Source organism: Eptesicus fuscus, chromosome 22, assembly GCF_027574615.1.
Source record: "Eptesicus fuscus isolate TK198812 chromosome 22, DD_ASM_mEF_20220401, whole genome shotgun sequence".
Lineage (NCBI taxonomy): Eukaryota > Metazoa > Chordata > Mammalia > Chiroptera > Vespertilionidae > Eptesicus > Eptesicus fuscus.
In genome coordinates, this window is record NC_072494.1 from 37,675,571 (window position 1) to 37,689,232 (window position 13,662).

Sequence of the window (13,662 nt, forward strand, 5' to 3'; positions counted from 1 at the left end):
AGCCTCCCACAGAGGAGAAGAAAGGACACACAGCCACACACTTGACAATTCATCCTGACATTTTAAAAAATAATAATAATAATCAAAGAAGATAAAGATACCACAGTTCTGACGCAAAGGACCAAAACACTATCATTCTCAGTCGCGGCCCTTAGTGCTTATACGGAGAGCTGGGGGCGGGGGGGGGGGGGGGGGGTTCTTTTTGCTTTAGGAAAAAGGAATGAAGAAATCACAGTGATTCAACACATGGCAGGTTCTTAAAATAAACACTCCCTGCCCCTAACCCAGGGCAGCAACGAAGACCCCCAATCGTCTCCCTCTCCAACTCAATCCTCAAACCACGTGTCCCACTCCTGCCCACAGCGGCAATGACCCCGGTCACCATCCAGGCCCCGTTTCCCAGGATAGCGAGGTATTTAGAAATGTGACCCAGAGGGGCTCCTCCAAAACCGGAAGGAAAGACACCTTCCCAGTACCCCCAGGAGAGGATGTCCTTCCCTCAGGTCTATCCACAAACCCACAGCCCCAGCGGGAGGCGGACTTCCGGGCCCTGCCTAAGGTCACCCTGGCTGAAGAGCCCTTGCTTAGTAAGTGGTGGCGGGTGGGGGGGGGTGGGGGAGGGCAGATGTGCTTTTCCAGAAAGGACGGCAGGAGAAACACCAGTCGCTAGGCTCCACCAAGCCCAGGACTGCCAGAGAGGATGCCTCCCTGCTGAGACATCCCTGGGGGATCTGACCCCAAGCTGCTCTCTGCAAGGCAACAGCCAGTGAGTTTTCCGGGGAAAGATGGGCCTGTAAGGGACACTGTGATTTATTTAGAGGGTAGACCCAGAGGCACCCTCCAGCCCAGCCACCTTACAGGTCTGCCACGTGGGTCCTGGCTGGAGGTATCCGGATGCGTCCCAGTTCTACCCTCCCCCCACCCCACCCCCTGGCTAAAACTACATGGTTTCAAGGCTCAGATTTACACTGAATCTATGTATTAGAGGGCCAGCACATTTTGCTCAAAATGAGATGGAAATTCTCAAGAATTCAGATTGGGTGCAAAGACGGTAAGAGCTAAATGGGGTAAGGGGCTACATACCCACAAAAGGCAGCGATCCTGGTCCTTCACCCCAATACAGAGGGAGACCAGAGCCCAGAGAACCAGGCAGAGGGAGGAGGGGACCCTGGCCAGCCAAGGAAGAGAGACCCCTGAGACAAAGAGGTGGACTTAAGGCAGGGGACAAGGAGGAGCTGCTGGCTCCCCCCCAAGAAAGAGATGAGACAACAGGTCTCTGGAGCTGAAGGAAGAGACATGGAAACTGGAGGTGGCTGGTGAAAGGAAGAACAATGTTTGCCTAAGACCACCGGGGTGGGGTTGGGGCCCACAGGCAACTGATTCTGTGCAGGAGTCTCCATGTCATCCTGTGCTGGGAAGGGGAACCTGGCCCACTGAGATGTTCACAGTGGAGGGGGGGGCAGGGATCTCTCCTGCCCTTCCCTCAGGGGCTACCCAGGAAAGACCCATAAGAAGAGGGGACCCAGGAAAGGAGGTCACAGATGGTTTCTGTCTCAGTTTGCCCGTGGTCACGTGTGACCACACAGGTCAGATGCAGACGGTGGAGACTTCAGGGTAAAGACGGGATCTTCCCTTGCCCTGAATACGTATGGCTGGATGCGGGAGGCTCTAACAGCTGGAAGCAAATCCCTCTGGCGGGGGGCCCCTAACTTTGGGGCGCTGGGGGAGGACACAGGCATGCCCTTGCCCCAAGAACTCAGGATCTGTTGCAGGTGAGTGAGCAGCAGGAGGGGCAGATCGCCTGCCATCTGGAGGTCTCAGGAAGCTGCTGCCCTGGAGGAGCTTGGCACCGGGGTTCTCTGCCGTCATGTCTGTGTCCCCCAGAGGCACCTTGTCAGGAGCCGCTGAAAAGAACAGCCACGAGAACCTGGGTTCTAGAGTGGGGGCTCAGGAGAGCCCTGTGCACTTTCAGAAAAGACAGTCATCCGGGGAGAGGAGATGGCGGGGGAGAGGCACTGACTCCTGCAGGGCCTGGGAAGGTACCAAAGTGAGGGGGGCAGAGAAGAGGGCACTTCCCAGGTCCTGATGACAGCAGGATTCACCTGGGGTGAATGAGGAAGAGGGGAGGGGACAGGGTAGGGGTAAGTTAATTCAAGTAAAAAAAAAAAAAAACACACACATGAGAGGGCGAGGGCTGCAGGAAAGGGGCTGGGCCTGGGCGCCCAACCCTCCCCAGCGCCCAGGAGCCTGTCTCCCGCGCCCACTGCCGTGACACAGTCACACCGAGGTCTCAGACTGCAGCCTCATGACAAACTTGTGCGACTTGGGGTCCACAAATTCCTCGGAGAGTTTGAAGAATGGAACCTTCTTGGTGCTGACCACCAGGCTGAAGTCCTGGCGTTTTAAGAGGAAAACAATGCCATCCTTAAGCCCATTGGTCACCGGCTCCTCGCTCACCAGAGTCCACTGTTTGGCCAGCCAGCGTTCCTTGTGGTACTGGATGGTCGGTCCGGCTGCCAGGTACCGCTCCAGGAAGGCCTGAGAAGGGGAGAAGGAGCCGCGTCAGAAGCCCTGCCACCCTACATACCCTGGGGCTCCACTTCCAAAGACGGCCAGCAGGCCCCGCTCACTGGGCACTTGGTCTCAGAATGTCATAGCGGCAGGAAGGCTGAGATTGTCTGTGTCAGACCCTTGCTTTATAAACGAGGAAGTGGGAGCCCACAGAGGTGATGTGGCTCAGCAGGGTCGGGACTGGACCTCAGCTCTCCTAACACCGTGCTCTGCTCTTCCCGCTTACACCATGGGATGACCCGGGCAAGCCTTCCCGCATTCCTCCTTCCTCTCCACCCAGCTGCCATGGTTAGTGACGAGCAGGTCTGCACCAGCAGAAAGCTGGAGGTGTCCTGGTTAAAGTGCAGTGTCTTTCGTCACCCATGCACCAAGGATGGCTCAGGGGAAGCAAGACTAGGAAGTGGGCAAAGAGGGGAAGGGTGGGTAATGGCTCAAAATGGTTCAAAGAGAACAACAACAACAAAAATAAATCGGCTGGAAGTGAAGGGGTGAACGTGGGATTTTTAGATCTGGAAATTTCAGCGCTTTTCTTGAGATGAGAAACAGGTCTCAGCCTTTCCCCAAATAGTCCCAAAGCTCTCCCTTCTCCTCACCACTAAGAACTTTAGCCCATGCAGAGATGGGTGGATGGGGTAGAAATGAGAGAAGAGACTATAAGAAGGTTGGGGGAAGGAGAGAGAGAGAGAGAGAGAGAGAGAGAGAGAGAGAGAGAGAGAGAGAGAGAGAGATGTAAAGTAAAGAAAGAAGTGAGAGAATATGGGAAAGGGAGCTGGAAAGAAGGGGCCAGCACTAGAGGAAGCAGAGGATGCTGGGCGGAGCAGGCCCACCTTGGGCGTCATGTCGTGTGTGATGCAGAATTCCAGGTGCTGCAGGATGCTCTCCATGGTGTGGTAAGGCTGCTGCTTGGTGGTCCGGAGGTACTTCTGCATGGCTCGGGCCATGGATGCGAAGATGGCCTGGGCTGCCTCCCGGGGGTCCATCACCTCCCTGGGGTTCTTCTGCTCCTCTTCCTGCAGCCGCTTAATGTGAGTGAAGGCCTCCTCCACCGCCACCACAAGCCTGGGGGACAGGAGGGGTCTGGAGCAGACGTCCACCTCTCTTCCCCCCCGGCCCCAGCCCTCCAGCAGCCACAACAAGCTCAGGCCTCGGTGCTCTTGAGGAAGCAATAGGAACCCTTGTGCAGCCTAGGGCTGGGCTTTGGGGACTATGTGTATTTGCATAAGCATATGCTGTTGAGGGAGGGGGAGGGATTTTCCCCACTGGGAACAGGAAACAGCCGTAGAGCTCAGTGAGCACAGCCCAGGGACTCAGAGAGCATTCGAATGTCAAACCCAGAGAGACAACTGAGAACTGTGCTATGGGAAAGACCAGCATTGCAGCCAACGCTAAGAAAAGCCTTCTTAAATGAGATGCTCAAGTCACACTTCATGGGGGAAGGGGGAGCGGGTTTATAGATACAACTACACCAAAATGACAGATTTCTATTCAACCACGACAGCATGGACAACATTAATGAACATCTCCTGGGGCAGAGGATGGGGGGAATGCAAAGAATTTGCTACAAATCAAGAAGAAAAAGGCCAAACACTACAGAAAAATGGGCAAAGGAGATGAACAAACAATTCACAAGAGGCCTAAAAGGCTAAAAAAAATCTATGAATTAATCACTTGCTAGTAATTAGAGATATTTAAAATGTAAATAAGATATTACTTATCCGACAAAATGAAAAAAATTAGGAAGATGACTATAATCCAAATATTGGTTAGGATGTTGTGTGTATTCAATGAACTACTCTGCAAAGAGAGAGGATGGCACACGTTGCATATTGTAGGCAACATCAGTGAATCTCAGAAACACAGTGTTGCCTGGCTGGTGTGGCTCAGTGGTTGAGCATCGACCTATGAACCAGGAGGTCAGGGGTTCGATTCCCAGTCAGGGCACATGCCCAGGTTGTGGGCTTGATCCCCAGTATGGGGCAGGCAGGAGGCAGCCAATCAATAATGTTTCTTGCTCATCATTGATGTTTCTATCTTTCTCCCTTCCTTTCTGAAATCAATAAAAATATTAAAAAAAAAAAAAAAAAAGGAAAGAAACAGTGTTAAAGGGGAACAGGAAAAATAAGCCAATTTACATTAAAAGCAGAGAGAGACACACACCAACACCAACATTCGGAAGCCCTTCAAATAGCTTAGAACGGGATCTTGGGCTAAGTAAACCTGTGCACCCAGACAGGTTCTCTGTGTACATCCGACAGTCCCTCTGTTTATTCTTTCGCTTCTCCTAATTGTCTCAGTCAAGTTCCTTTGGAAATGATCCTCTTGTCTCAGGTGAACCAAGGGGAAAAGTTCTCCTCTGCTTACACCCCAGGTAATGGGGAAGGAAAGGGTCCCTTTGCTGGTGGCCGTGGAGAAGACCCAAAGACCTTAGGCGAGGCAGAAGGTAAGGGAGCAGGGGACATCTCTGGTTTCCTTCCATGACAGCGCCTTCTACGACAACTGGAAGCACACTGGGCTGCTGCAGAAATGGGGCTGCTGATCTCTGATCTAGTGCAGAGGACACCAGGTTTGTGGGAGGACAGGCTAAGCGCTACCTTCCTCCCTTGAGACCTGGAGATCGCGTGGGAGGAGGGGCCTGAGACCTTCTGCTCCTCCCTATAGAAATCCCGACAGACCCAGAGGAGCAGAAGGTCTCAGGCCCTATAGAAATCCCGACAATCCCAACTGACAGCAGTTGGCAGCAGGAAAGATTCTTCAGGTGTGACTTAAATTCACACAATAAGCCTAACCGGTTTGGCTCAGTGGATAGAGTGTCGGCCTGCGGCCTGAAGGGTCCCCAGTTTGATTCCGGTCAAGGGCATGCACCTTGGTTGTGGGCACATCCCCAGTAGGGGGTGTGCAAGAGGCAGCTGATCGATGTTTCTCTCTCATCGATGTTTCTAACTCTCTATCCCTCTCCCTTCCTCTCTGTAAAAAATTAATAAATACATATATTTTTTAAAAAGTAATTCACATAATAATGTGAATGGGAAAAAGGAAGCAGTGAGGACAGCCTTTATGAATTTACCAAGATTTGGCACTAGACCCTCATTTTTGCAGGTAAAAATGTACCATCTGCTGAGCAAGCTTTCAAGATCTGCTGGTAGGAGATCTCATCAGCCTCAGTCCCTGCTGTTGCAGGGGAGGTTCACATCCTTTCACTGGGTCCCTGGCCCACTGTGGTAGGTGGAATTCAAAGACGTCTCCATCCACCTCTGCCAGGTTCCCACTCCCGATGATTCAATAACATCAGCACATTTTGAGGATAAAATTAAAGTGCCAAATCAGCTGACTTTAAAATACAACATTGGGTCCAGCGGGTGTGGTTCAGTGGTTGAGCATCGACCCATGAACCAAGAGGTCACCGGTTTGATTCCCAGTCAGGGCACATGCTCAGTTGTGGGCTTGATCCTCCATATGGGGCATGCAGAAGGCAGCCAATCAATGATGTTTCTCTCTCATCCATGTTTTTATCTCTCTATCTATCCCTCTCCTTCCTCTCTTTCTAAAAAAATCAATAGACAATATTTTAAAAAATAATAATACGAGATTGGACTGATGATCAGTCAATATGGAAACACAGATAAACAGGATACTCACTGCCACATCAAAATTACAACTAAAATACAGAACAACCATCATTCAGAACCACCTGAAATCTAGCTGAATGGAAATCCCACAACTAGGGAATTAAAGAAGAAGCACATCAAGACTGGTAGAAGGGACGGAGACTCGCTGCAGAATCAAGGAACCGGCTGGTGCCACACTCACATGTGGTGGTTTACTATCAGGAGGGAGCCCAGCCAGTGTGGCTCAGAATTTGAGCATTGACCCATGAACCAGGAGGTCTCAGTTTGATTCCCGGTCAGAGCAAATGCCCAGGTTGCAGGCTCGATCCCCAGTGAGGAGTATGCAGGAGGCAGCCAATTGATGATTCTCTCTCATCATTGATGTTTTTATCTCTCTCTTCCTCTCTGAAATCAATAAAAACATATTTTTAAAAAAAGAACAGCAAAAAGAAAAAAAAATCCAAAAATATAAAGATAGTGTAAGGAGCCTCTGGGACAACTTCAAGTGTATCAGCATTCGCATCATGGGGGTGCCAGAAGGAGAAGAGAGGGAGCAAGAAATTGAAACCTATTTGAAAAAACAATGACAGAAAACTTCTCTAACCTGATGAAGGAAACAGACATACAAGTCCAGGAAGTGCAGAAAGTCCCAAACAAGATGAACCCAAAGAGGCCCACACCAAGACACATCATAATTAAAATGCCAAATATTAAAGACAAAGAGAATCATAAAAGCAGCAAGAGAAAAGCAGTAAGTTACCTACAAGGGAGCACCCATAAGACTGTCAGTTGATTTCTCAACAGAAACTTTGCAAGGCAGAAGGAGAGGCAAGAAATATTCAAAGTGATAAAAAGCAAGGCCCTACAATCAAGATTACTCTACCCAGCAAAGTTATCATTTAGACTTGAAGGTCAGATAAAGAGCTTCCCAGACAAGAAAAAGTTAAAGGAATTCATCACCACCAAACCAGGATTACATGAAATATTAAAGGGTCTTTTTTAAGAAGAAGAAGAAAAAAAAGATAAACTTTGAAAATAAAATGGTAATAAATACATATCTATCAACAATTGAATCTAAAAATCAAAATAAACAGCCCTAGCTGGGTTTGCTCAGTGGATAGAGCATTGATCTGCAGACTGAAGGGTCCCAGGTTCGATTCCGGTCAAGGGCACATGCCCAGGTTGCAGGCTCAATTCCCAGTAGGGGGCGGGCAGCCGATCAATGATTCTCTCTCATCATTGATGTTTCTCTCTCTCTCTCCCTCTCCCTTCCTCTTTGAAATCAATAAAAATAAAATTCAAAAATAAAAAATAAACAAACAAGCAGAACAGAAACAGACTCACAGATACAGAGAACATTCTGAAGGTTGCCAAGTGGGAGGCAGTTGGGAGAATGAGTGAAAAAGGTGAAGGGATTGAGAAGTACAAATTAGTCGTAGCCCATGGACACAGACAATAAACAGGTGAAGGCCTGGGATGGGTGAGAGATGGGGAATACTCTCAATAATAAAATAAATTTAAAAAGAGATTCACCTATCATCTGAAAATAAATAAGTAAAATACGAGATTGTTATGATGGACCTGATCTTATGTGAGCCCTTTCAAAGCAGTTTTTTTCGGGCTAGAGAGCCCCTCAAGAAGACAGCAAACTGCATGTTGTGAGTTGCCAGGTGACAAGGTTCTGCCAGCAACCAGTGAGCCTGGCAGACAACCCAGGCTCAAATTTCAGCCTGTGAGACCTGAATGGAGGTCCAATGAACCCCACCTGACACAGGGACCATGAGGGAATAGATGTGTGTTGTTTTACTGAGCTGCCTTCATAGTGATTGGCTCTGGCAACAACAGAACACGAACATAACACCCTCACCCTCATCATTGCTCACTTGTCTATTTCCAACAGTTACAGAAACCTGACGGTCTTCCTCTCCTGAGCCCACCCACACCTACTGCCCCCCAGGGACCTACCTGGCCCTCCGCTTGCGCACCCTCCGCTCGTGCTCTGCCTCCTCGTAGTAGTACTCATTGTGGCTGTTGTCCCGCCTCCGGGCTGCCGCGGCGATCACAGCCCGGGACTGGCCCGTGGAATTGTTGGTGCTGTTTTCTGCACAGGAGCAGGAGAGAAAGGGGATGGTCACGTGGGAGCATGGCCTTGCTTCTCGCTGCAGGAAGTCTGGAGACAGCAATCTGACACATCTGAGGAAGCTGTGACCACCCCCAACAATACTTCCTGTTCCCAACCCTTGTGGCCACTTCTGGGAGAGACCCACAGGAAACAAGGTGGCACTGGAGGCAGAAGCTCTGCACATGTTCCTCGCCAGTGCAGGAGGTTCTGGAGCTCAGAGAGCCGAGGGCTTAGGACCAGGGCAGATGAGCAGACGCAGAGGAGCCAGACTGGGGGGTACACCATGGCATAAAGGGACAGCAAGTAGGATCAGCAGCTAAGACCAGCCACCTGGAGTCAAGGCAAAGGACAGAACAGAAGAGTCTGGGACAAGGGCCGAGGAAAGGAGGAAGCAAGGGAAGGAGGGGGGCGAGAGAAACAGGGCGGAGGTGGTTTGGAGTCCTGCTTGGGAGGAGACGAGGAGGGCTGAGGAGCAGGGCCGCTCACCCTCTCCGAGGGAATACACCTTGAAGCCAGACACTTTCTTGGCCAGGACGGACTTGGGCAGGTTGAGAAGGGCAGGGTTGTAGACGGGAAAGTCATGGTAATACTTCTCCAGGATCCACACTGCCACGCGTTGGATGCTGTGGGGGAGACACAGGAGGGGAAGGGAGCAGGGACAGACAAGGGGCGTAGGGGAAGGGAGACATCAGGGCAGGTTGGTAGGGCAGGAAAGGACACGGGACAGGGACAAGCTGCTTCCGAGAAGCCTGGCTCAGGGCCTGAGGTCTACTTACCGGGTTCCCACGCCTTCCCCAGGGCTGGGCCTCCTAGTCCTTCCCTGCCGTACTGAAGCCCAGGGGAGAAAGGGCATTGGGCCTGGGTCCCCAGCCAAGGGTCACTCATCCCTTTCAGGATCTCCCCCCCCCAAGATTCCCTAGAGGATCAGGAAGTGCTCCTGACACTGCATGGTCTGGGAGCGTCCTGCCCACAGCGTGGGTGGGGAGGGCTGAAGAGCTTTCCTCCTTATCTTTGGCTCTGAGGGTCCCTCCTCTGGCCACCTCATCTCAGTGACCACTCACCCCGTGATCACAAGAGGCTGTGCCTCCAAGAAAGAAATAGTACAGTGACTCCCCCAAAGCCTGTTTGTGCCACAGCTTTCGCCTCTTGGGCCCACCCCGCTCCAAGATCTCTGATTGTCTGTTCATCCGTTCACCCCATCCTGTCTCAGGACCCTGCGCATCAAGCCGCAGACACTGTCACACACACACACACACACACACACACACACACACACACACACGCTGCGTGCAAAGTACTGAACTTCTCCCCACACGGCCCTCCCGGCCCAGCATCTCCAGCCCCATCGTCGCACCACCCTGCCCCTCGGTCCCCGCAGCCTCCCCCGCAGGCCCCGCTGCCTGCTCCCAGGCGCTCGTACCTGAGATGGCCCACGTTGTAGAAGCGGCTGGCCCCGTCGGTGGAGCGCACGACCTTGAGCGTGAACTGAGGCTGCAGCTGGCGCAGCTCCAGCAGGACCACCGCCAGGTAGTGCACGAAGAGCAGGGCGTCCACCAGCGACACGGCGAACTGCACCACGCCCTGGTAGCTGCGCTCCCGCGCGTCCAGGATGCGCACCCCGTAGAAGAGCCAGTAGGACACCACGAGCAGGAAGACGAGCACCATGAGCAGGGCACGCAGCACGAAGACGCGGGGCAGCGAGGCCTTGGGGCGGCGGAAGAACAGGGCCCAGCTGCCCAGCAGCAGGATGAGCAGCTTGAAGGCCACGGAGATGAAGAGGCCCTCGCAGGCGGTCCCACAGGGCTCCAGCTCCTCCCGCCACAGCAGGGGGGGCAGCAGCAGGAAGGCCAGCGGCGTGAGGAAGGAGAGCAGCGCCAGCGTGGTGCCAGCAGCCACCCCCAGGTGGCGGGAGCAGTCCAGTGGGACGCTGTCCTCCATGTCCTTGGCGATCCGCGTGAGGTCATCGTGGGAGATGCTGTGCTCTGAAGTCCCTGTGACTACCGTGGTCGTTTCCCCCCAGTTGTCATCCTGCGGCCATGGGGGCGAGGAGCACGGGAGAGGGGGCGCGGGGAGGAGGACGGAGGGAAGCGTGGGAGAGGAGAGGGAGGAAGAAGAGAGGGTAGTCAGCCAGGATGAAGCCGTCAGAGGGACCGAGCGCCCTGCGTCCACGCCGGGCCTCTGCAAGAAGAGGACGCCTGAGACCTGGGCCTGGGGGCTCTTCACACTGGCCAGCAGGGCAGCAAAAACTGCACATGCACAGAGGACCCTCGGAGCAGAGGGCACAAGAGAGATGCCAAGGGAGCTGCTCGACAGCGACTGGGACCTGAGGTCACACTCATCGGACAAAGCAGACAGGAGACCCGCAATGCCAGGCGAAGCAGGTAACGCCTATTCTCCGGGCACTGAGAGCCACTCGAGGCTTCTGACTAAGGGAGTGACTGACAAAAGCAGTGTGGTGAGGAAAAGGGGACACTGCGGGGAGGGGGAGGGGGAGGGGGGTGATTAGTGCAGGTGTGGGGACATGGTCAGACTAGGACCGCTCTGGCTCTGTGCTCTGCCCAGCCAGCTCTGCTGGGCCAGCTCCATGCCCACAGCACAGGGGCTGCCTCTTCCTGGAGGCAAGGGGGTGGACAGGCTGGGGCCCCCAGTGCCTTCCTGAGGGGGGTCCACTCAAGCTGCTTCTCTGAAGAGGCTACATGCCATCTCACAGAGGAGCCCAAGACTATAAGTGGAGCAGTGTTCATGCTCTCCACGCCTGGACAGCCCGGGGTACGGAGTCACATCCTCCACCGGGGATTTAGGTGACACAACGGAGACCCGGGGCCTGCCTGGCAGAGTCCGTGACTAAGAGACTGAGGAGGCTCCTCTCCCACGGACAAGAGAAGAGTCCGACCTGAAAGGAGGAAGTGGATGCACTGACCACTTTCAGCTCAAGAGACAGGGTCCACTCCTCACCCAGACACATGGCCTGCCCTTCCCAAGGACCAAGGCGTGGGAACTGCTCCCCACAGCAGGTGAGCCCACATCTCAGGGTCACTTCAAGAACTCAGGAGGCCAAGTCTCGGGGAGAAGACAGGATTGCGGAAGAGGAAGAAAAAGCATTTGCATCTGGTATTGCTCTGTCCCCAAGATCCAGGAATTCTCAATGTCAGTCACAACAAGTTCTTATGAGAGAAAAAAAGGGGGGGGGGGGGGGGGCTGGGAATCCTCTGCCCCATAAGATGCTCTCAAGAAGAAAGAGGAGGAATGAGACATGGGCATCCTAGTCATCTCACGTCCTAGCTCTGCCCTATTCTCGCCCTGTGTTCTGCCACTGACCTCCCTAGCAGGTGAGCACAGCGGGCCACAGGGGTTAGAGCAGGAGTATCTGTGTCCTGGAGAACTCTTCCCAGCCTCGGCTCCACACCCCGGCCTCACTGCTCCTCCCTCCCCTTTCTCCATCCACTCCTCCCACATCTCATTTACCCAACACCCAGGCGATGCTGTTCTACAGGCCGACACCAGAGGGTGCCAGAGGGCCCGCGCCTTAAGGCTTCAAAGAAAACTCAGGGCTGCCCATACCCCAGGCCCCATCCAGCAGCCACCCTCCTATTCTAGATTCCCAGGAGCCAGACTGGCCAGCATTGGCCAGAGGAACCAGGGAATCCCCTACACAGCCTAGGTCACCCCCCACCTCTCTGAGGATGAGGCATAAAGAGACTGCTGCTTCCAGCGGGATTTCTACTGAAATTCCCTCAATTCCACTGAAACAGTGTCTGACCCTGGGACGGACACACACACACACACACGCACACACACACACACACACACACACACGCACACGCCTTTCCAGAGCTGGGTCAGCCTTCCAGCCCCTCCCCTCTGGTGGGCCTCCAGCTTCGCCAAGGGTCAGTCTGGAAACACCCAACCTGCACCTCAGCGCCCTGACACTCACCCGCTCATCCCCGCGAGTGGACTCGTTGTCCAGCAGGGGCTCCCCTGGAGCCTGGATTGTCACCGACTTATCCCCGCGGCTCCCATCTCGGCTCTTAGAGCGGTGTCGGTCCCGGCGGTCCCTGCAGCAGAGGCCAGGGGAACAGGCACCGAAGGTCAAGGGGAGGACCTGGGTCTCCTCACAGCCACCCCCCCACCACCACCCGCGCGTACCCGCCGCTGGAGCCTCCCAACCGCCCTCCGCGCCTGTGTCACCTGTGCTTTCGGGAGCTGCGGGAGTGGCCCGACTTGTAGGAATAGCCCGAGTACTGGGACTCGGTGTCCATGGCGTCGGAACGCCGCGCCTTGTAGCGCTCCAGGGCCACAGGCTGGGGCCTCTGGGGGGGCCCCACAGCCACCTCCTTCAGCACCGGCTTCTTCAGGCCGAAGGGCACCTTCAGGAAATCAACCGTCACCCTGAGGGACTCTATCTTGCTGGACGGGTGGGCTTGTCTCAGAGAAAATCAAGCGACGGCCCCTAGGGAGAGAAAGCAGCGAGTTAGGGGCAGGGGGTCCCGTGGGGGGGGTCAGCACAAAGGAAGACCACCCCGAAGGGCAGCCGCAGCAAGCTGAGAGCCCGGCCACTGCCTGAGACTCGAACATCCAGGGCCCTGCTCTATCCAGGCGCCCAGGGCCTCCCGCCCCGCATCCTGGAAAGAGCCCCTCCCCAGATTGCGCCGCGGGCTCAGGGTGGAGGAAGATGCCAGCAGAGGCCTCCCAGAGTGACCCAACCCTGCAGGGGAGACCCAGGGCAATGTTTCCCTATTCTCAGCCGGGGAAACTGAGGCTCAGAGAGGGTAGTGCTGGCCAGGCCAACAGGCTGGACCAACGGAGACCAACCCGAGATCAGGAAGGAACTGGCTTCAGTCCAGGAACTATCCCAGGCCTCTCCTCCGCCTGCAGTCACGGCCCCGCCTCACAGCTCCTGAGTCTGCCCACAGGGGGCTGTCTATGGCTATTCTCTTGACACCATCTCCCGGCATCTACATCAAACACGCCTATAGCTATGGTCCAGGTCAGGATGGCTGCTTCCCTGGAGGCTGAGTGTCTGTGTGTTTGTGCACGTATGTACTAGGCGGGGTGAGGGATGGCAAGCAGCGAGGGTTCAGGGAAGCCAAAGGCCAAACATCCTGAAGTGAGCAAGATGGTGCGTTTATCTGCCTCTCTGTGGGCTAAGGGGCAGCATCTTTCCCCTACACGTGCACATCCTAATCCTGCAGAGGACAATGGCCTCTCCTTCCCACCTTTTCCCAGCTCTCACCCAAATCCTGCTCCTTCTTCAGAGCTGCCCCCAGCCCTTCTCAGAAGCCCCGCCGCCCACCCCCACCTACTCTAGCACCCAATATTCTATCGTCGGACCCGACCCCACCAATCATCCTCATGCACTGAGGG

General features: G+C 54.4%; 1 protein-coding gene across 1 annotated transcript; it reads right to left on the reverse strand.

The window, feature by feature from the left end:
- Positions 1-2,249: 2,249 nt before the first annotated feature.
- Positions 2,250-12,654, reverse strand: VANGL2 (VANGL planar cell polarity protein 2). The gene is made up of 7 exons (XM_008154241.3): positions 12,487-12,654; positions 12,233-12,353; positions 9,719-10,326; positions 8,785-8,921; positions 8,142-8,277; positions 3,399-3,630; positions 2,250-2,538 (listed from the first exon to the last, which is right to left on the reverse strand). Exons 1-7 carry the CDS (start codon positions 12,555-12,557, stop codon positions 2,278-2,280), a joined length of 1,566 nt encoding a protein of 521 aa, XP_008152463.1. The 5' UTR covers positions 12,558-12,654; the 3' UTR covers positions 2,250-2,277.
- Positions 12,655-13,662: the final 1,008 nt, after the last annotated feature.